This window comes from Erpetoichthys calabaricus, chromosome 5 (genome assembly GCF_900747795.2).
Source record: "Erpetoichthys calabaricus chromosome 5, fErpCal1.3, whole genome shotgun sequence".
NCBI classification, from domain to species: domain Eukaryota; kingdom Metazoa; phylum Chordata; class Cladistia; order Polypteriformes; family Polypteridae; genus Erpetoichthys; species Erpetoichthys calabaricus.
The window spans coordinates 32,576,340-32,598,293 of record NC_041398.2 but is presented as its reverse complement, the minus strand read 5'-3'; the positions used below and the strand labels follow the sequence as shown (position 1 = coordinate 32,598,293).

At 39.5% G+C, this 21,954-nt stretch overlaps 2 gene segments (V, D, J or C); both read right to left on the bottom strand.

Moving 5' to 3' along the window:
• The window catches only part of LOC114652473 (immunoglobulin kappa variable 3-11-like), a 43,884-nt gene extending 43,321 nt beyond the window's left edge, over positions 1-563 (bottom strand). Inside the window, 2 exon segments of the V gene segment in view lie at positions 273-323; positions 487-563. Coding sequence covers positions 273-323; positions 487-535 — 100 coding nt within the window.
• A 12,857-nt stretch (positions 564-13,420) lies between these two features.
• On the bottom strand, positions 13,421-13,947 carry LOC114652472 (immunoglobulin kappa variable 3-15-like). The segment is given in 2 exon segments: positions 13,421-13,731; positions 13,899-13,947. Coding segments are annotated over 2 exon segments (360 nt in total).
• Between the last annotated feature and the right edge of the window lie 8,007 nt (positions 13,948-21,954).

The following is a 21,954-nucleotide window of genomic DNA, read 5'->3' as shown; positions in this document are numbered from 1 at the left end:
GGACGTTTTTGTTCAGCTCTTTATCACAGTGAGAGGCCAGCTGTGACTCCGCTGACAATAGTAATAGCCGGCGTCTTCAGGCTGAACTCCACTTATTTGTAAGGTGAAATCTGTCCCAGAGTACTGGCCACTGAACCTGTCAGGAATCCCAGACTGACGGGTATTGGCATATCTTATCAGCAGTTTGGGAGCCTGACCAGCTATCTGATGGTACCAGTGCAGATTATTGCTAATGGAGCTACTGGCCTTACATGAGAGGGAGACGGTCTGACCTGGCTGGGCAGATGCTGAAGTGGGCTGCGTCAGAGTCTGGCCACTGCAATCTGGAGGATAAAAAGACAAAGAGAGACATTTAATGAAGAACACACTGTTCCTTTCTTACTTCATTTCATTTTTCTCTTCTGTAAGAGCTCTGTGTAAGCCTGTGAGGTTTTGTGGCATTGAATTTTTTGTGTTTTCTGTCTCTTAAAGTTCTGAAGGTCTTACCTGTGACAAAAGCTATTGCTGTCAAGATTAGAAGGGCAAGTGCAGACATTTTCTCTGTGCTTCAGTGTTCCTAAAAGATCTTAAGGATGCCATTTAAAGAGAAACTGAAGGGACATGCAAATTAGCTCTAGTATGTAAATCAGGAAGGCGGTGCAGATGAATACCTCATTAGCAGTCAACCTACAGGGCAAAGGAACAGTTCAGCTGAGGGGGCTCAGTGCCCTGTCCTGTAGACCAGTGATGCAGAATAACAAAAATGTATGTTTAATATTTTTTAAAAGTATATATTATTACCTGAGCCTTTCAGCAGAAATGTAACAAATAAATGTATGTGTGCTGTGTTTAATATGTGTATAATAATTTATTTGGAAATAATTATTTTGTGGCAAGCACAGTGATTGTCTGTGTGCTGTTTTATTTGATTTCAGGGTCAGCATACTCAGGTACCCTCTGACAAGTAAACATCTTAGGTTTATTGGTGATTGTTCTGACTTGGGATTTGTGTGTGTGTGTGTCCCATAATGAATTAGAATTTTGTGCCAAGATGATTCTTTCCTTTGACCAATTCAGCCAGGGTTGGCTCCAGCTCCATGTAACCAGCCCATATTAAATGCTCAGATTGTTCAATACAAAAAGCTGTAGTGCTCCTTACTTCTTATCTCAAATATGCTTCTTCACCCAAAGTTTCCTGCTTGAACACAAGCCATTTTATCACACCTTCTTATGCAGTTACAGCTTACAACCCATTGAATAATTTACCTTTAGAGTGTATGTGGATCTGGTTTGAGCATGGGAGGCCTGAATCATGGCAGCAAGATATCAAAGGGGTCAGACTGCCACCAAGTAACAGTCGTGGTTTATCAGTCTGTAAGGGAAAACATCAATAATAATATCATTAAGTAAATTTGTACTAAAATTATTCCAAAGGACTGTTGGAACATATAAGGTTTATTTTCTCTAGGAATGTTCTCAGCTGGGGACTTCTCTTTTATTTTTTGCATTAACAGAGGGGCATTTCTTTTGAAGGTTTCATTTATTTTTTTTCCCTTCAGCTAACTAGCTTTCTTTCTTTCTTTCTTTCTTTCTTTCTTTCTTTCTTTCTTTCTTTCTTTCTTTCTTTCTTTCTTTCGCGAGAGTGGTGAGTAGGCGGAGCTCTGTGAGAAAGTGAGAGTGAGAGCGGGAGTGTTTGAAGGTTTGTGATTTTACTGTTTTTTTTTTTCCTGCTTTTTTGTTCTTAATTGTTATTCTGTCTCTGACTGTTAATCTTTTGGTTGGAGTGGTTTATTCTGAGGAAGGCCAGAATGGCCTCCTCAGGAGGGGTCCGTTTTCGGAACGGTGATTTCGAAAAACTCACCCGACAACATGGAGTAAAGCTAATGCCAGAAGCGAACTGTTCTCTAGAAGAATGTGTATTGGCTGTAGGGAATGTAATAGGCTGTGACAATGTTCGTTCAGCCTCAAGAATGAGCAGTGCGGTGGTTGTGTTTGTTGCCACAACGGATTTTGTCCATAGACTGGTAGAAAATGGAGTTGTTATAAAAGACACTTTAACTCCCGTAATGCCTCTTACAACTCCGGCAAAAAAGATTACCCTATCTAATGTACCTCCTTTTCTATCTAATGAGACCCTTGAAAGAGAGCTATCTCGCTATGGACAGTTAATCTCACAGATTAAACGTATACCTTTAGGATGTAAAGCACCCCAGTTGAAGCATGTGATGTCTTTTCGGAGGCAAGTTTTAATGATTTTAAAAAATACAGCGGATGAGTTAAACGTAGCGTTGAGGTTCCGAGTGGACGGTTACGAATATGTTATTTTTGTCACCTCGGAACCGATGAAATGCTTTACATGTGGCAAAGCTGGTCATGTAGCAAGAGATTGCAAAGATGTTGTTAAAGCTGCAAAATCAGGCAAACAACTGACCATAGATGAGAACCCCGACCGCCTTGGGGATGAGACAGATTCGACAGAGAAGGCGTCTGCAGTTAATAACGCGGCAGAAAGTAGCGGCGGGATCGCTGCTGTTCAGAATGAAGACGCTGCTAGCGATCAGACTGCGTTGGTCCAATTGATCAGCGATTCGCTTAATGCTGATCCCAAATTAAATGAGGATAATGGAAATCAGGACACCCCTGTATTAGAGTCTGGAAACGCTGCTAATGAGTCGGGTGTCTTGGAGGTATCGGACTCTGCTACAGAATCGGTGGTCACAAGCATATGGGGCGATATGGACATGGAGTGTGTCGGCTCCGACAGTACTTTCAAAACACCAAAGGCTGTTAAAAGACACTGTGGGGCAGATGAGCAAGTTGCTTCTAAAAAAAGAAGCTTTGAGGAGACTGCAGCTGCGGTTGACACGGAAGCGTCCTCGGTTTCAGATTGTGGGGAGGACGGTTATTTAACTGATTCCTCTGTTGTGTCAGAAAGTAGTCAGGACACCACAGAAGGATATGGATTCTACAGAATTAGAGCCTTTCTGATTGAAACAAAGGGGAAAAGAGTGGATGTACAGAACTTTTTTCCAGATGTTAAATTATTTATTTCCTCCGTTAAACGGTTAATGAAGCAAAGATCGGGCACTGAGGTTTTTTCAGACAAGGAGGGGTGGAGGCTTAGAAGTATTTTAAGAAAATTACGTACCTCTGCTAATTTAACAACTTGTTAATAATGGCTAAAGAATCAACATTTTTTATATTACTTAATGGTTTTATAACATTTGTTTTGGTTCCATTATTTATTTTACCAATGTACGATTTTAAAATTGGGAGTCTTAATGTTGCCGGTTGTAAGAGCCCTCTCAAGATAGCGAAAGTGTGCGACTTCCTGAGAGGGAAGCATCTGACAGTGGCTTACCTGCAGGAGACGCACAGCGAAAATGCTCTCGAAATTGAGTGGCAGAAATGCTGGGGAGGAGATGTGTTTTTTTAGTCACGGGTCTACACGTAGCGCTGGTGTTGCCATTGGTATATCTAAACAAATGTGTCCGGCATCGGTGTCTGCCTACGAAGTAATAAAAGGGCGGCTGCTTAAAGTAAAGGTTGAAGTGGACAACAGCCGGTTGGTTTTTATTAACGTTTATGCTCCAACACTTGGCAGTGAAAGAGTGCGATTTTTTAAATGTCTTGAGAGTACTTTAGCAGAGTGTGACCCGGATGAATGTGTGTTTTTAGGTGGGGATTTTAACTGCACCCTTACTGACGCATTGGACAGAAACCATGCAGAACCCCACCCGCGATCTGCCAGAGAGCTGAAAGCGCTCATTGAGCGATATGAATTGAAGGATGTGTGGAGGGCCCTGAATGAGGGAGACAGGCAGTACACATGGGCACAGGTGCGAGGTGGCACTCTTTCACTTGCCAGGCTTGATCGGTTTTATACTTTTAACCATCATCTTAACCGTTTTAATTCATGTGTCATTGTGCCTACAAGTCTTTCAGATCATGCATTAGTTACCTGCAATGTTCTTATGTCATCTTTAAAGTCAAAAAGCTCTCATTGGCATTTTAATGAGCTTTTATGTCAGGACTCCCATTTTAAAAATTGTTTTAGGTACTTTTGGACACAGTGGCGGGAAAGGATATGTCAGTTCTCTTCTCTGGGTCAGTGGTGGGATGTTGGTAAAGTGCAGATTCGCCAGTTTTGTCAGCAGTATACTCTGAATGTCACAAGGAGTTTGAATGATTCTATGAAAGAACTGGAGGAAGAGATAACAGCACTCCAGCAGGACTTTGACTCCTCTAAGGGCAGTGAGCACCTGGACATGTTGAAAGTGAGAAAGGCTGCCCTCGCACAACTGACTGATTATAAAGTCCAAGGTGCTTTGGTTAGAGCCCGTTTTCAAGCAGAAACTGAGTGTGATGCTCCAACCAAGTACTTTTTTGGACTGGAAAGAAAACAGGGCCAAAGCAGAATGATTCATTGTTTGCGTGACCCCTCTGGAAGTGAGATGATAAGCTCTTCTCAAATTAGGGCATTTGCTGTTGATTTTTATTCTAAACTTTTCTCATCTGAGCTGGTGGAACAGGACACTGCTTGTTCGGGTTTTACTAAGGGGCTGCCGCAGGTGCCAGAGGAGGAGTTACCAGCTTTACAGAGAGGGCTTACCCTTGAAGAACTCTCACGGGCATTGGCAAGTTTAAACACTGGGAAAGCTCCAGGTATTGATGGACTTTCTGTCGAATTCTACAGGTTGTTTTGGGAGTTCATCGGACCAGACCTACTTGCGGTTCTTCAAGAGTGCTTAGATAAAGGTCTCCTCCCCTTGAGCTGTAGAAGAGCTGTTGTTGCCCTCATTCCAAAAAAAGGTGATCTCTGTAATATTAAGAACTGGAGGCCAGTAGCCTTGCTTTGTACTGACTATAAAATATTTTCTAAAGTGTTGGCTACAAGAATGAAGGAGGTGTTGGGGCATGTCATTCACCCTGATCAGACTTACTGTGTGCCAAACAGGTCCATATATGATAACATCTTTTTTATCAGGGATACATTTGACATCTGTAAACTATTTGGATTACGCGGTGGTCTAATTTCCTTGGACCAGGAGAAGGCTTTTGATCGGGTGGAGCATCAATACCTTTGGCGAGTACTAATGGGATTTGGTTTCCCTCCCTGCTTTGTTTCCATGGTTCAGGTGCTCTATAGTGACATTCAGGGTGTACTGAAAATCAATGGTGGACTGAGCGCTCATTTCAAAGTAGATAGAGGGATTAGACAGGGTTGCTCCTTGTCTGGCATGTTGTATGCCCTGGCTATAGAACCCCTGCTGATCAAATTAAGGGAAGTGGTGGGTGGACTGACTGTCCCTGAGTGTTCAGTGCCTTTGAAGGTCTCAGCATATGCAGATGATCTCGTAGTATTAGTTGCAAAACAACAAGATGTGGATGGGCTGGTATCCGTGCTGGATGAGTTCCAAAAGGTGTCATCAGCTAAAGTAAATTGGACCAAGAGCTCTGCAGTACTATTGGGTAACTGGATGGGTCCTTTTCCTTCATTGCCATCTGGACTGAAATGGACAAGAGATGGAATTAAATACCTGGGATTACATCTGGGAGGCATAAACAGTGACATTAAGAATTGGGAAGGCGTTGCAGAAAAGGTCAGAAACCGTTTACAACGCTGGAGATGGCTACTTCCCCAACTGTCATATAGAGGAAGGACGCTAATCATAAACAACCTTGTTGCATCTGCTCTGTGGCACAGGTTGGCATGCCTGGAACCCCCACCAGAACTGATTACTGAAGTGCAACGGGAGTTGATTAGTTTTTTTGGAATGGGAAGCATTGGCTGTATCAAGGTGTTTTGTACTTGCCCAGGAGTGCAGGAGGACAAGGACTGGTGGACATCTGTAGCAGGAAAAATGCGTTCAGACTACAAACTCTGCAAAAACTGCTCTATGGTCATATGGCTGTGTCTTGGAAGCCACTAGCATGTGCTCTCCTGCGCCAAGTTGGCAACCTGAAATTGGACCGAGCACTTTTCTTAATGGACAGTGATTCCTTCCCCATTGGTAATGTGTCAGACTTTTACCGGAGTTTATTAAGAATCTGGCAACAGTTGAACTGTCGGTTAGAGGAAAAATCGTTGAATTTATATTGGAGTTTAGAGTTGCCAATTGTCTCTACCATGGCAGTAGAGTCAACATCTCTGAAACAACGCCTGATCAGGGCTGGTATTCTACAAATTAAAAATTTGATTCAACCACAGCTACTCAGTTGGCTGAGCCCAGAGACGGTGGCTGCAGCTTTAGGACTGAGCTCTGTGCGCACAGCAGAAAGATTTTTGCAGCAGATCTTTTTGAATATACCTTCAACAGCTAAGGATTTCTTGATAGACTTTTTCAAAGCTACAGATTATCCAGAGCCTTTGTCTGCATTTCCAAATTTGTTAATTAATGCCAATGAGAACACGATGGAGGAAAACAACAGGAGAAGAACTAAATATCTTCCTTTTGACTCTGCGGAAGGGAAGGAGCTTTATAATGTGTGTGTCCAGGCTCGATACCAGTCCCAACTATGCAGATACCCGGATACACCCTGGAGGGATAAACTGGGAGGGGTGGAGGGTGTCGGCCCCATTTGGGAAAGTCTGTACAGTCCACCATTGAATAAGAGAACTGGCGATCTGCAGTGGAGAATTGTTCATGGGATTGTGGCAGTTAACTCTTTTTTGTCTTTACTTAACTCCAACATCTCAGAGATGTGTCCTTTTTGCCAACAGAGAGAGACTGTTTTTCACTGTTTTCTTTACTGTTTTAGGATTCAACCTCTTTTATCTGTACTTGGCAGTGTTTTTAAGGTTTTGGGTGTTTATTTTACCAATCAGGTTTTTATATATGGTTGTGCTAATGTGAGAGCTAAAAAGAATGTTAGTAGATTAGCGAATTTTTTATTGGGCCAGGCTAAGCTTGCCATTTATATCACCAGGAAGGAAAAAATTAAGAGTGAAGGGGAGTCTGACTTGGTGGGGTTCTTTAAAGCACAATTAAAAATACGAATTTTATTAGATTTCAAGTTTTATAGGATGACCCACAATTTGCAAACATTTATAGAAAAGTGGTGTACAGTGAATGCAATTTGTAAACTTGATAATGAGGAGTGTGTTTTTGTTTTGTGAATTACTTATTATGAATCTACAACAAATTACTCATTACTAGGTTACATAGGATGTTCTATTTTTTGTTGGTTTGTGGATTTTTGTATTGATTGTTGAATGTTTAATAAAAGGTATATTTAAAACTAAAAAAACTCTTTCTTTCTTTCTTTCTTTCTTTCTTTCTTTCTTTCTTTCTTTCTTTATTTCTTTCTTTCTTATGTAAAGATATGTGTATCCATATATTGATTGTATAATTTCATATATTCTCATATTAATGAATCTACACATTGACTTTGAGTGAGTTGAATAAATGGCCACGTCTAGTTTTGAAGATGAATAGTGAAAAACAGAAAATGGTGCATCACTTCAGTCGTTCATTGCATCTAATTCTTTGCATGTAGGCAGTAAATGTCTGCTATTCAGCATATTCAGTAAAAAAAGAAATATAACTAGTTGATTTTGACTGTACAAAAAGTATTCAGGAAGGTGAAATTATTTTCAGTATTTCAAAACTTGAACCACATGTTAGACAAAATACTCTGTGAATAAAGAATAGTTGTGAGTCACCATTAGTAATGGACTCCAAGATGGACATGTTGTTATATTATGACAGGCCTGAAGGAATACACTTTATCCATTTACAGTAGCTAACTGACTAAAATGACAAGACAATGACCTTAAATTAATTAGGTTTATTTACATAACACAGTTCAATAGTTACTCCAATCAAAATAAAGTTAAATAGTAAATCCTTAAAACACATCTATATCTTAGAATTATCTAAAAGTCCAAACAAAGGCGAATAGTCTTTGGCATGCACACACATTTATCTCTAATGAGAATTTTAAATTCCTGAAATAGAAATGTATTTAATTACAATTATTTCATTGTTTCCTTGGTTATTTGTTCCAGGTACAAATGTGACAGAATCTTTCAGTTTAAAAAGGCAGGCACAGTTTGAGCCACTTTATAAATTCCTACAGTAAGTTGATTCTCTTACACAAACAACAGAATATAAATAAGGCTGGCAGATATTCAAGAAGCTGATTTAAAGATAATTATAAATCAGAAAAAATCAGTTCCTCACATACTATAAATGTTATTCTTACTGCTTTTCAGAGCTTATTTCAATGGTTGCCTTTTCTTCCTAATCTTAGTTTTGCAATCGATTTTCTAAAACCGCATAATCCAGTAATTGTTGTTGGTAGCCAAAGCTCATCTCTGCAGTAATGGGCTCAAGACAAGAGCCCACCGTGGACATGATGCCAGTCTAGTAGATAATATATTCATACGCCTTTTACTCACTATTTGGTGCTCAATTGCATATTAAATGAATGAATCTCTGGCACAGGGAGATTCACATTGATGGTAAAACGGAGAGAGACCCCACACATAAACACAGACTTAACCAGTTTTTAGTCCACTTGTCTGTTTTCAGTTATCAGAGCACACGCTAAAAGATAATGTCTACGAAAGACATAGCAAGTTAACAGATTTACATTCATGTTTCGGTGTCCCAACTCTCCAAATGTGGGATCTCACAGAATTTCTCATGACTCCAAAACGATGACAATCAAGTTTGACTTGCAGTGACAGTTTGTGTGTTATTTCATAGGGAAAAATCAAACAAAAAACAATAAAAAATGTTGATGATGCCATGGCTTGGAAGATGGGGTTACCACAACTTGTAGAACTTGCAGCATGAGGCTGAGGCGAGTTTTATTTTAGGTCTTTCCACATGTTTCTCATTGGCCATCGGTCTTGAACACGTAACATCAAATTGCAGGGCCTTGAGATTTCTGTAAGGGGAAAAACTTTCTGTATAAATCTGTGAAGTGCTTCAAACTGTGCCCGTCTGTTGTAATAGAATAAATGACTCAGAAAGTCTCAAAAAGAGTTGGGGAATGACCCCGTATAATGTCTGTGGACAATATGCAAAAAAATAGCACAAAATGGATCAAAAAACCAAATCATTTGATACTGAACAGTGATAACAAGGTGTTTTATAACAATATGGTGGCAGGAAATAAGATTACAGGAAGTTACATCATCATTGACGGAAATTATATCATCATTGAGGGACCGGAAAGTGATGTCATCCTGGCGGGACACGGAAGTAACGTCATCATGGCAGGACACGGAAGTGACATCATCAAGGCGGAGCCAGATGTGATGTCGTATGGGGGAGCCAAATGTGACATCATCTCGGGAGAGTCAGAAGTAACGTCATCACTGGAATATGGAACCGGGGCTGTGGAATGGTAGCCATTAGCCATGGGTGACCGGAAGTGCTGAATGTGAGTTATTATTTTTCTTCTTTAGTACTGTTGATGGAGAAAGAAAGGCATTGACCACTTGTCTCTTGTAACCTCACTCACCGTAGGGCTTGTTGGCTGCCTCCTTGCCTCCTAAAGCGCACGTGTGTGACATTGTTTAACTAACACTATCTGAACCACTTCTACTCTGTACATTCATGTAGAGATGAGATCATTTGGCATTTTTCATTTTTTATTTTGTTCTTTTACATATGAGAAGTCAAAATCAATTAATCAGCTATTTGCCAAATACTTTTGATAATACTCAGAGATAGGTGTGTTAAGAATATTCCAATAATCTCAGGGCTGATTGGTGTTACCTGAAGTGCCTCGTGACTGTGTTATGTAAAAGAACCAAACTTCCTTAAGACTGTTGCACTGTTGTATTCTTCAGTCTGAGCAGTGCATGTGGCAGACTCCATCAGACTTGATATAATAAAGGACAATCCCCCTCTCTAAAAAACGAGTGTACCTAGGTAAGGTAAAATATCCACATAAGATGAGATTCAAAATCAGGTACTGGAGGCACTACAAGCTATGGATTTTCAAAATGAACTTTTGCAGTTGAGCGGTACAGTGGCACAGTGGTGGTGCTGCTGCCTCACAGTGGGTTCGTCATCCCAGGTCCTCCCTGCATGGAGTTTCCATGTTCTCCCCGTGTCTGCATGGGTTTCCTCCGGGTGCTCCAGTTTCCTCCCAAAGTCCAAAGACATGCAGGTTAGGTGGACTGGCGATTCTAAATTGTCCCATATGTCTTTGTATGAGTGTGCCCTGTGGTGGGCTGGCGCCCTACCCGGGATTTTTCTTGCCTTGCGCCCTGTGCTGGCTGGGATTGGCTCCAGCACACACCCGTGACCCTCTGTTAGGATATAGCTGGTTGGGCAATGACTGACTTTTGCAGTTTTTCTCAATTACCTAAATACTAAATCTTGAACAGTCAGCTTGATAACCATTTGCTTTATTTCAGTCCTTTAATCTGTGGCACTCTTCCCAGAATTACTCTCTTCCTGTTATTATTGTCATACTGCAGATTGGTTGCACCATTTCAGCAAATCTTCAAACACAAATCCGATTGCTGAAGCGCAGGTCTTACCATACAAGCGATCAGAAAACACAACCACTCTCTAATGAACACAAGATGTCACAACTTGAGCTCAATTAGCACACACATCTCCAGCTGAAAACATTGAATGTCAAAATGCTTCACACTTGACAATAAACTGAGTTCCTAATGGTGCCATGTTTGCTTACTGTGGCTGGTTTTGATGAACCTAAACATGGTAAGTAAGCAGGGAGTCAGAAGAGGAAGAGCATGAGCACAGACCAGAAGAACTGTAATATCAGATGATATTCATACAATTGTGGCTGACCATGTGCTTGTCCATGGATTGGCAATGAGAAAAGCTGGGCAACAAGTGCATCCGAATCTCAGCCACTACACAGTTTTTTCCATTGTCCATACCTTCAGAACTGAAAACAGGTACAGCACTTCTGTACTTCCAGCAGCAGATATCTTGATTACAGTAAAATCTTCATATTGCCAGTACTGGACAGATACTACACAAAAATAACACTGTGCATAGAACTTACATTGTGTTTGTTCTACATGGATTGCAGCTGTTAAAGATGCATTGTGTTTTTTCTTTTGTAGAACTGACAGGCAACCTGTGAACATGAATGTGGCCAACAATAACATTCTTTTGTGGGAAACACAGAGCAGAGTCATAGAAGATCAGCAACATTTCCGGGGTGTAAATCAAATCATCATTTCTACCATCGACCACATCCTATGTCGTAAGACACTGAATATGACACAAGTAAACAAAATTACTTTTGAGTGAAGACCCCAACGCCTGCAACACATTCAGGTAAAGGCAATGCAGCATCATCCACTATTGTACCAGATCATGATACAGTGAAATTTACAGTACTCTTGTGATTTTGTGTTTAGACTATTACAGTGCACACCATAAAACACTTTTACTGTATCTCTAGCCTTTCATTAAGGAGATTGTTTGAGCTTGATGCCAGCTACACCCCACATGAGTACATCTTTATTGATGAGGCTGGATTTAACCTCACTAAGAGAAGGTGAAGGAGGCTTAAGGTTATTCGATAGCATACCATTGTGAAAGTCCCTGGGCAGCAGGAAGGCAATGTGACAATGTGTGCAGCCATAAGTGTCATGCTGCCACTCTGGTCTTTTAACACTAGAATTACCAAAGCCTGCGAAAACACTCGTAAATCCAGCCCACCTTAAATCCCTTCGCACCTCTCCATCAGCGTCTTTTGTCTTTTAAATGTGCCAATCAAGCAGCAAGCAGCCTACTATTCCAACCCCCACCACTGCAGAATGGGCACAAAGTTCTCCCTATTCCAGCCTTCATTTTCTGGGAGAGAAGTGCTGGAGTTTTAGAATGGAAATAATAGATCGTTATTTAGAACACATGCATCTCATGTGTGTTCCGTTTCAACAATAATCTGAGTAAACACATCATTAAAACTGAAACATTTTCATATTTTAGTAATAAATGACAAAATGTAGACATAAACTATGTAATACACTGCAAATCTTTGGAATTTCCTAGTTCACCTTCATGTGCATGTTGAGCAGTGTGAGTAGCCATAATACGTTGTGATTTGGGTCATTGTCAGTTTTCCTCCAGCTGCAGCCATACGTAACTGGTTCGGTGGTCATCCTAGGTTTTCCAATTTGTTCCTGCCAGCATTTCTCAACTCCAAAAAAGAATTCTCTTTGGCATTTGAAGAGAAAAGCATGCTGTGTGACTTGAATGAGGCTTTGTGACCTAACTCAGCCCAGAGACATGAATCGGATGGGTGATGTCTGTCAGATACAGAGCTATTTAAAATGAAAGAGCAAATTTGAAAAATTTATTTCAAACAAACTGTATAAGACAGAAACACATTTCACACTTCACTGGATAGAGGAGACTTCAAAGTTTGGTCCTATGGTCCTTGAGGTTGCATGCACTCAACATGAGCACCATGTGTAGTGTGACAAACATCAAAACGGTAGACCATTTCTTGCCACACATGAGTCAACTGGTCTCTAATTCCTCAATACAATGTCGCAAATCTGGGAAGATTAGCAGACATAGGTGGAACAAACACTCTTCCTTTAATATACCACCATAGATAAAAATCACAGGGGGTAAGGTCAGGAGACCTAGAAGGCCATAGACGATGAGCAAGATCATGTTGTTCACCTCTTCCAATCCATCGTCCTTGAATGATATCATTCTGGTAAAGCTGGACCTCCAGGTGGAAATGCTACTAAACTATAAACGAGAAACAGAGCTCGGCGGCATTCACTGGTACTTTTAGGCCGGCTTGATGTGCGGGATGTGTTTCTGTCTTATACAGTTTGTTTGAAGTTTTTGAAATCTGAATAGCCGTGTACTGTAAAGTGACAGAATATTGATTTCCTTAGTTGTGTTTTGTCATTTTTGAAGTTTTGTTTTACTTTGCTATGATTTTGTATGTATAAAGCGGTGATTCTTTTTCTTTTTGTTTTCTTGCACTTTACACTTACACTTTTGCAGTGTCATTTTCATCATCACAATGCAATTGAGAAAATATAATGGTGAAATTTGGTGTTGCATATGGTGTAATTGAACACTTTGATTATTGCATGTTCAGTGCTAATAACCTCAACTTGTTAAGTATGCAGTTTAAGTGTCCTGAATTGATTTGCTGGTGTCTTGTGGTCACTGTGTGTGTCATCTGCATGAAATGTTTGCTTTAAGTGTCAGAATGAACAGCTTTGAGTTGGGCTTCAAGTCTGGGATTTAAACAGATGAGTGAGATGTTATGATGTTGTGTTTAAGCATTTGAGGAAAGGAGGGTACATTCAGTTAAATGAGTTTAAGCAATTGAGAAAAACTGTAAGGTGCAAAGCCATTGTTATGTTATGTCTCACTATGTTGCTCTTGCCTCAGTGACTTGACGTTCAGCATCTGCAGCAGACCCCGCTATAGTCTTGTATTTTTGGTGAGGAGGTTTTTGTTCAGCTCTTTATCACAGTGAGAGTCCAGCTGTTACTCTGCTGACAATAGTAGTAGCCGGCGTCTTCATCCTGAACTCCACTTATTTGTAAGGTGAAATCGGTCCCAGAATACTGGCCACTGAACCTCTCAGGAATCCCAGACTGACGGTTAGTGGCATAATATATCAGTAGTTTGGGAGCCTGACCAGCTATCTGATGGTACCAGTGCAGGTTACTGCCAATGGAGCTACTGGCCTTACATGAGAGGGAGACGGTCTGACCTGGCTGGGCAGATGCTGAAGTGGGCTGCGTCAGAGTCTGGCCACTGCAATCTGAAGAACAAAAAGACAAAGAGAGATATTTACTGAAGAACTCGCTGTTTTTTTTTTTTGTCTTATTTTGTTTCATTTGTCTCTTCTGTAAGAGCTCTGTGTAAACCTGTGAGGTTTTGTGGTATTGAATTTGTGTTTTCTGTCTCTTAAAGCTCTGAAGGTCTTACCTGTGACAAAAGCTATTGCTGTCAAGATTAGAAGGGCAAGTGCAGACATTTTCTCTGTGCTTCAGAGTTCCTAAAAGATCTTAACGGTGCCATTTAAAGAGAAACTGAAGGGACATGCAAATTAGCTCTAGTATGTAAATCAGGAAGGCGGTGCAGATGAATACCTCATTAGCAGTCAACCTACAGGGCAAAGGAACAGTTCAGCTGAGGGGGCTCAGTGCCCTGTCCTGTAGACCAGTGATGCAGAATAACAAAAATGTATGTTTAATATTTTTAAAAAGTATATATTATTAAATGAGTCTTTCAGCAGAAATGTAACAAATACATGTACTTGTGCTGTGTTTAATAGGTGTATAATAATTTATTTGGAAATAATTATTTTGTGACTAGCACAGTCATTGTGCGTGTGGTGTTTTAATTGATTTCAAGGTCAGCATACCCTCTCACAAGAAAACATCTTAGGTTTATTGGTGACTGTTTTGACTTGGGATTTGTGAGTGTGCGTGTGTGTGTGTGTCCCATAATGTTTTAGAATTTTGTGCCAGGATGATTCTTGCCTTTGACCAGTTCAGCCAGGGTTGGCTCCAGCCCCATGTAACTAGGTCGTAATAAATGCTCAGATTGTTCAATACAAAAAGCTGCAGTGCTCCTTACTTCTTATCTCAAATATGCTTCTTCACCCGAAGTTTCCTGCTTGAACACAAGCCATTTTTTTACACCTTCTTATGCCGTTACAGCTTACCATCCATCAAATAATTTACCCTTAGAGTGTATGTGAATCTAGTTTGAGCATGGGAGGCCTGAAGCATGGCAGCATTAAGGGGTCAGACTGCCACCAAGAGACCAAGTAACAGTCGAGATTTCTTAGTCTGTAAGGGAAAACATCAATAAAAATAACATTAAGAAAACTTGAACTAAAACTATTACATTCAAAATTCAACCTCCCAGCTACACATTTCTTTCACTATATTCAAATTAGAAATTTTGATAAACAGAAATTGCCCGATTTCCCCGACCTCGCACCCCCCACAATGCTGGAAAAAATACTGCTCAATTTCGAGGAATTAAACACCATATCTGCATTATATAAAATCCTATTAGAGTCCCTACCTTTCAAAGATCCAAGAGGACATTGGGAAGAAGATCTCTTAATCAATATATCAGAAAAGAAGTGGAAGGTAGCAAAGCAGAGAATTCACTCGAGTTCTATATGCGCAAAGCATAGATTTATTCAACTAAAAATTATATATCGAGCTCATCTGTCTTGCTTAAAACTGTCCAAAATGTTTCCAGGGCAGGATCCAACCTGCGAACGCTGCAACCAAGCTCCTGCCTCACTGGGTCACATGTTCTGGGCCTGCACCAAACTAACATCATTTTGGACAAAAATTTTTAAGTGCCTCTCAGACAGCCTTGGTATCACAATCCCTCCTAACCCATTAACAGCTGTGTTCAGTGTTCTTCCAGACGGACTTGAAGTGGAGAAGGACAAGCAAATGGTGATTGCATTCACTACACTTTTGGCATGCAGACTTATTCTGTTAAATTGGAAGAATCCTAACTCTCCTCTGATAAGTCAGTGGGAAACCAATGTTTTATATTATTTGAAATTGGAAAAAATCAAATTCTCAGTTAGAGGATCTGTACAAAATTGTTTCAAAACCTGGCAGGATCTAATCAATATTATTTTAGAATAAGAGAAATAACTATTACCGCCTTTAATTCCCTTCTCCATCTCTTATTTACATGTATATTTATTTCTACTTTTCCTTTATTTATTGTTGCCTTGTTAAAAAGCCCTAAGCAATTCTCCTTTGACTTAGCTCTCCTTCTCAGGGGTGGGGTTTGATTTGTCTTCAGTTTTGTTTGGTTATAAATTGACCTATTTGTATGGAATGATTACAATAAAAATTAATAAATAGAAGAACCATTATTTGCATTGAATTTAAAAAAAAAAAGAAAAATTATTCCAAAGGACTGTGGAACATATAAGGTTTATTTTCTCTAGGAATGTACTCAGCTGGGAACTTCTCTTTTATTTTCTGCACTAACAGAGGGGCATTTCTTTTGAAGGTTTCATTTATTTTCCCTTTAACTAACTAACTAACTAACTAACTAACTAACTAACTAACTAACTAACTAACTAACTAACTAACTAACTAACTAACTAACTAACTAACTAACTAACTAACTAACTTTTTTTCTTTCTTTTGTAAAGATATGTATATTCATGTATTGATTGTATAATTAAATAATAAAAGGGGCATTTCTTTTGAAGGTTTCATTTATTTTCCCTTTAACTAACTAACTAACTAACTAACTAACTAACTAACTAACTAACTAACTAACTAACTAACTAACTAACTAACTTTTTTTCTTTCTTTCTTTCTTTTGTAAAGATATGTATATTCATGTATTGATTGTATAATTTCATATTTTCTCATATTAATGAATCTACACATTGACTTTGAGTGAGGTGAATAAATGGCCACATCTACTTTTGACTATTAATAGTGAAATAAAGAAAATGGTGCATCACTTCAGTCATTCATTCCATCTAATTCTTTGCATGTGGGCAATAAATGTCTGCCATTCAGCATATTCAGTAAAAAAAGAAATATAACTAGTTGATTTTGACTGTACAAAAAGTTTTCAAGAAGGTGAAATTATTTTCAGTACTTCAAAACTTGAACCACATGTTAGACAAAATACTCTGTGAATAAAGAATAGTTGTGAGTCACCATTGGTAATGGACTCCAAGATGGACATGTTGTTATATTATGACAGGCCTGAAGGAATACACTTTATCCATTTACAGTAGCTAACTGACTAAAATGACAAGACAATGGCCTTAAATTAAGTAGGTTTATTTACATAACACAGTTCAATAGTTACTCCAATTAAAATAAAGTTAAAAAGTTCATCCTTAAAACACATTTTTGTCTTACAATTATCTTAAAGTCCAATCAAAGCCAAACAGTATTTGGCGTGCACACACAGTTATCCCTAATCAGAAATTTTAAATTCTTAAAAATGAAATGTATTAAATTACAATTATCTAATTTTTTCCATAACTATTTGTTCCCGGTACAAATGTGACAGAATGTTTTAGCTTAAAAAAGCAGGCACAGTTTGAGCCACTTTATAAATTCATACAGTAAGTTGATTCCCTTACACAAAAAACAGAATATAAATAAGGCTGGCAGATATTCAATAAGCTGATTTAAAGATAAGTATAAATCAGAAAAAATCAATTCCTCACGTACTGTATATGTTATCTTACTGCCTTTCAGGGATTATTTCAATGGTTGCCTTTTCTTCCTAATCTTAGTTTTGCAATTGATTTTCTAAAACCGCATAGTCCAGTAATTGTTGTGGGTAGCCAAAGCTCATCTCAGCAGTAACGGGCTCAAGACAAGAGCCCACCGTGGACATGATGCCAGTCTAGTAGATAATATATTCATACGCCTTTTTCTCAATCAAGTGGTGCTCAATTGCATATGAAATGAATGAATCTCTGGCACAGGGAGATTCACATTGATGGTAAAACAGAGAGAGACCCCACACGTAAACACAGACTACACCAGTTTTTAGTCCCTTTGCCTGTTTTCAGTTATCAGAGCACACGCTAAAAGATAATGTCTACGAAAGACATTGCAAGTTAACAGATTTACATTCATGTTTTGGTGTCCCAACTCTCCAAATGTGGGATCTCACAGAATTTCTCATGACTCCAAAACGATGACAATCAAGGTTGACTTGCAGTGACAGTTTGTGTGTTATTTTATAGGGAAAAATCAAACAAAAAACAATAAAAAATGTTGATGATGCCATGGCTTGGAAGATGGGGTTACCACAACTTGTAGAACTTGCAGCATGAGGCTGAGGCGAGTTTTATTTAGGTCCTTCCACTGGTTTCTCATTGGCCATTAGTCTTGAACACGTAACATCAAATTGCACGGACTTGAGATTTCTGTAAGGGGAAAAACTTTCTGTATAAATTTGTGAAGTGCTTCAAACTGTGCCCGCCTGTTGTAATAGAATAAATGACTCAGGAAGTCTCAAAAAGAGTTGGGGAATAACCCTGTATAATGTCCATGGACAATATGCGAAAAAATAGCACAAAATGGATCAAAAAACCAAATAATTTGATACTGAGCACTGAAAACAAGGTGTTTTATAACAAAATGGTGGCAGGAAATGAGATTACAGGAAATTACATCATCATTGAGGGACTGGAAAGTGATGTCATCCTGGCAGACACGGAAAGGATGTCATCATGGCGGGAAATAGAATTGACGTCGTAAGAGGGAGCCGATAGCGACACCGTCTCGGGAGAGTCAGAAGTAACGTCATCTCTGGAATATGGAACTGGGGTTGTGGAATGGTATCCATTAGCCATGGGTGACCGGAAGTGCTGAATGTAAGTTATTATTTCTCTCCTTTAGTACTGTTGATGGAGAGAGAGAGGAATTAGTACATACAATCGACCCCTTGTCTCTTGGAACCTCACTCACCTTAGGGCTTGTTGGCTGTCTCCTTACCTCCTAAGCGCACATCAGGGTTATTATAGTTAACGAAAACTAAAATCAAAACTGAAACTATTATTAAAAAAACATTTTCGTAAGCTGAAATAAAATAATTAACAAAACCAAAATGAAAAACTAAAACTAAACGAAACTATTAAAGTAGCTGGAAAGACTAACTGAAATAAAATAATAATTTACTAAAATATTTTTAGTTTTCGTTTTTGAATGAATATTCTTACCGTTAGTTTTTAACCCTTGTAAGTTTTAACTCTAAAACAGAAAGTCATCCACCATGAGCCGTCCCCGCACATTTTCATCCAGTGAATGGTGGCTGGTGACGGAGGGCGGCTGTTCACACAGCATTTGCGGAGACAGAGCAAGCTGAGTGCGGGTGTGTAAAGCGTGTGAAGTAGAAAGCGATTTGCGTGCCGCCTTTCTTTGTGCTTGTTTTATATCAAAATGTAATTCAAACGGCTGAAATCAGAATGTGCTGGTCAACAAAAACTTTACCGTATGGACAGAAAAATCACGAGTGAGTGACGTTTCAGTTTATTTCTCAGGTGACTGCTTTTTGTTGACAGCAATTCACCTGCCACTTCGCACAGGAGAAATTGTTTTTACTTTCTCATATACGAAGTATAGAGAAAGTATAGTAATCATGAAAAAATTTGACCTCGACATTTTGATGAATCTTGACGTTATAGACCTCCCAGAGTCCAAAAATACAGTTTTTTGGAATAGTGAGTGTGTGTGCACGCGTGTGTGTCTGTGTGTGTAAACACGATAACTCAAAAACGCAACTAAATAGATGGATGAAATTCGGCGTGTGGTTGTTACACCACAATTGTAGATCTGTATTAACTTTTGGGCCAAATCCATCACCCGGAAGTGGTACTTTACCTGAACACATATGATTTTTTAAATTTTTTTATTTATGCAGCTGCAGAGCCCTGTTCTTCCTAAGCCCCTGTGATTTTCATGAGAAAATATTTTAAAAATTATATAATTGTGTAAAATTATTCATATTCAGTATCTAGTTTTGATTATGCTTGTTTTTATCAGACAAAAAACAAAACCAGATAGTAAACCAGGCAGTGCAGTAAGCTTCCACTAACATTAAACTCGTATCCAAATCTGTTAAGTGTATAGTTCTATCTGATTGTGACACAAAACTAACTCCATAGGCGCTTCATGCCATAATTACTAAAACTAAAACTAAAACTAATATATATAAAAATAAAATAGAAATGTCTTTTGAAATAAAAACTAAACTAAAACTAAAAGTACACAATGAAGGAAAACTAAAACTAAACTGAATTTCCAAGTAAGGTCAGAAGAAATATAGAAATAAAAACTAATATAAAAAGGCAAAACTATAATAACCTTGGTGCACATGTGTGACATTGTTTAACTAAGACTATCTGAACCACTTCTACTCGGTACATCCATGTAGAGAAGAGATTATATGGCATTTTAACTTTCTATTTTGTTCTTTTACATATGACAAGTCAAAATCAATTAATCAGCTATTTGCCAAATACTTTAGACAATACTCAGAGATAGGTGTGTTAAGAATATTCCAATAATCTCTGTGCTGATTGGTGTTACCTGAAGTGCCTCGTGACTGTGTTATGTAAAAGAACCAAACTTCCTTAAGACTGTTGCACTGTTGTATTCTTCAGTCTGAGCAGTGCATGTGGCAGACTCCATCAGACTTGATATAATAAAGGACAATCCCCCTCTCTACATGATTTGAAACCATATTGATATTCCTAATTCAAAATTGCGGTGACTCCAACTGGCTTCAGTGTAAGTTTTGAGGTTGAGATTAATCTTAGACCAGACTGAAACTGAAGCACCTTCTGCAACTGTTGGAAGGTCTGTGTGTGTCTTTAAATCAGGCTGATTATCTTGTAAAGTGTGGTTAGCAATGGCCTAAATGATTTTTGATTATCCGAAGATAACACCACTGACCTAAGTAAGGTAAAATCTTCTCCACATAAGATGAGATTCAAAGTCAGGTACTGGAGCGGTGAAGCAGCAGTGAACACACTGTCACCCTTTGACAAGCCATGGATTTTCAAAATGAACTTTTGCAGTTTTTCTCAATTGCCTAAATACTAAATCTTGAACAGTCGGCTTGATAACCATTTGCTTTATTTCAGTCCTTAAAACTGTGGGACTCTTCCCAGAATTACTCTCTTCCTGTTATCATTGTCATAGTGCTGATTGGTTGCACCATTTCAGCAGATCTTCAGACACAAATCCGATTGCTGAAGAGCAGGTCTTACCATACAAGCGATCAGAAAACACAGCCACTCTCTAATGAACACAAGGTGTCACAACTTGAGCTCAATTAGCACACACATCTCCAGCTGACAACATTGAGCGTCAAAATGCTTCACACTTGATACTAAACTGACTTCATTAAATGGTGCCATGTTTGCTTACTGTGGCTGTTTTTGATGAACGTAAACATGGTAAGTAAGCAGGGTGTCAGACGATGAAGAGCAAAAGCACAGACCAGAAGAACTGTAATATTTATATCTATAAAGGAGAGTTGGGATCCGTGTGGCTGTGTTTGTGTGTTTGTGGAGGGATGGAGAGTTAAGGCGGGTGTTGGAGTCACGTGATCATCTCCCCTCCCATTCACCTCATTTCATTCACTTCATTTCGCTCCGAATTGAGCTCCGCAGCTGACGCGGTTAGTCCTTTCTCCTTTACTGATTTACTGTTTAGTAGACTCGGTACTTACTGAATAGTATTTTTTCCTTTAGTGTTTCTTAGTGTTTAGTAGACGCAGTGTGCTGGTGCTCACGGCGGTGTTGCGGTTTAGTGTTACTTTCTACTTCATTTTTGTACTTTAGTGTTTAATCCATCCATCCATCCATTATCCAACCCACTGAATCCGAACACAGGGTCACAGGGGTCTGCTGGAGCCAATCCCAGCCAACACAGGGCACAAGGCAGGAACCAATCCTGGGCAGGGTGCCAACCCACCTCAGGACACACACAAACACACCCACACACCAAGCACACACTAGGGCCAATTTAGAATCGCCAATCCACCTAACCTGCATGTCTTTGGACTGTGGGAGGAAACCGGAGTGCCTGGAGGAAACCTAAACAGACACAGGGAGAACATGCAAACTCCACACAGTGAGGACCTGGGAAGCGAACCCAGGTCCCCAGGTCTCCCAACTGCGAGGCAGCAGCGCTACCTACTGCACCACTGTGCTGCCCTTAGTGTTTAATAATAAATAATAATAATTCATTACATTTATATAGTGCTTTTCTCAGTGCTCAAAGTGCTAAAATAGTGAGTGATACTTAGCTGATAGCAGTGTAGAAGCAGCACAGCACAATGGAGCCGGTAGGACAGGTGGGTGTGGTAGCGTAGGTGAGCGGCGATAGCAAGCAGCAGAAAGCACAGCAGGAGGAGGAAGCAGGATTTGGATGTTCCAATTCACAGCCATAAACAGTAACGCTTGGTAATTTCAGGCGTGATCACCCCGGAGCCATAAGCC